The 897-nt window shown below is 46.4% G+C and overlaps 1 protein-coding gene across 1 annotated transcript; it reads left to right on the plus strand.

Annotated features, from left to right (window-relative positions):
• On the plus strand, positions 1–619 carry LOC107085050 (high choriolytic enzyme 1-like; the record flags this gene model as incomplete). The annotated part of the gene is made up of 1 exon (XM_015375184.1): positions 1–619. A coding segment is annotated over one exon (543 nt), but the record flags the coding sequence as incomplete, so codon positions are not given.
• Positions 620–897: the final 278 nt, after the last annotated feature.

The raw sequence follows: 897 nt of genomic DNA on the forward strand, positions 1-897 counted from the left end.
GTGGTGATTCCTTATGTAATTGGGAGGGAGTTCACCAGTTATGAAAGGGGGACCATCGAGGGCGCCATGAGGGCCTTCGCCAGTAATACCTGCATCCGCTTCGTGCAACGTAGCAATGAACGTGACTTCATCAGCATTGTAAGCAAACAGGGCTGCTGGGCTGAGCTGGGCAGAACCGGAGGCATGCAGGAGGTCTCACTCAACAGGGGGGGCTGCGTGTACGGCGGAGTGGTCCAACACGAACTCATCCACGCTCTGGGCTTCAATCACGAGCAGACCCGGAGCGACCGCGACAACTACGTAAGGATCAACTGGCAGAACATCATCCAGCAGTCCGCCTACAACTTCCAGAAGCAAGACACCAACAACCTGAACACTCCCTATGACTACTCCTCCATTATGCACTATGGAAGAGACGCCTTTGCTGTGGCCCCCGGGAGGGAGACCATCACCCCTATCCCCAATCCCAACGTCCAGATCGGCCAGAGGCAGGGCATGTCCTCCTGGGACATCAAAAGGATCAACCTGCTGTACAGATGCTAGAAATGTAGAAGAGGAACGTAAATGTTCTGAAAATATTTCAGAGGTTCAGGGGAAAGAATGAATACCTTAAATAGTTGAAATAAAGGCAATGTAAAATCCCATAGTTGTTCTGTTTTTGCTTGGTACCATTTTACAAGTACACAATCTGATTTTGAGCAGGAGTCAATTTATGGCTTGGTTATATAAAAACAAAAGTTCTCCAGACTTATATTTTGGGATTTTCTTTTTTCATTAAGTGTTCTGTTTAGTTTTCATTTTAGTTTTCTCATTTCATTAATGACATTTTCTTTTAGGCCTGATTATCACTTACAATTAGTGTTGCATACTGATACCAGTATCAGACGGGGCCCCAAT

Source organism: Cyprinodon variegatus, unplaced genomic scaffold (assembly GCF_000732505.1).
Source record: "Cyprinodon variegatus isolate N-32 unplaced genomic scaffold, C_variegatus-1.0 Scaffold114, whole genome shotgun sequence".
Classification (NCBI taxonomy): domain Eukaryota; kingdom Metazoa; phylum Chordata; class Actinopteri; order Cyprinodontiformes; family Cyprinodontidae; genus Cyprinodon; species Cyprinodon variegatus.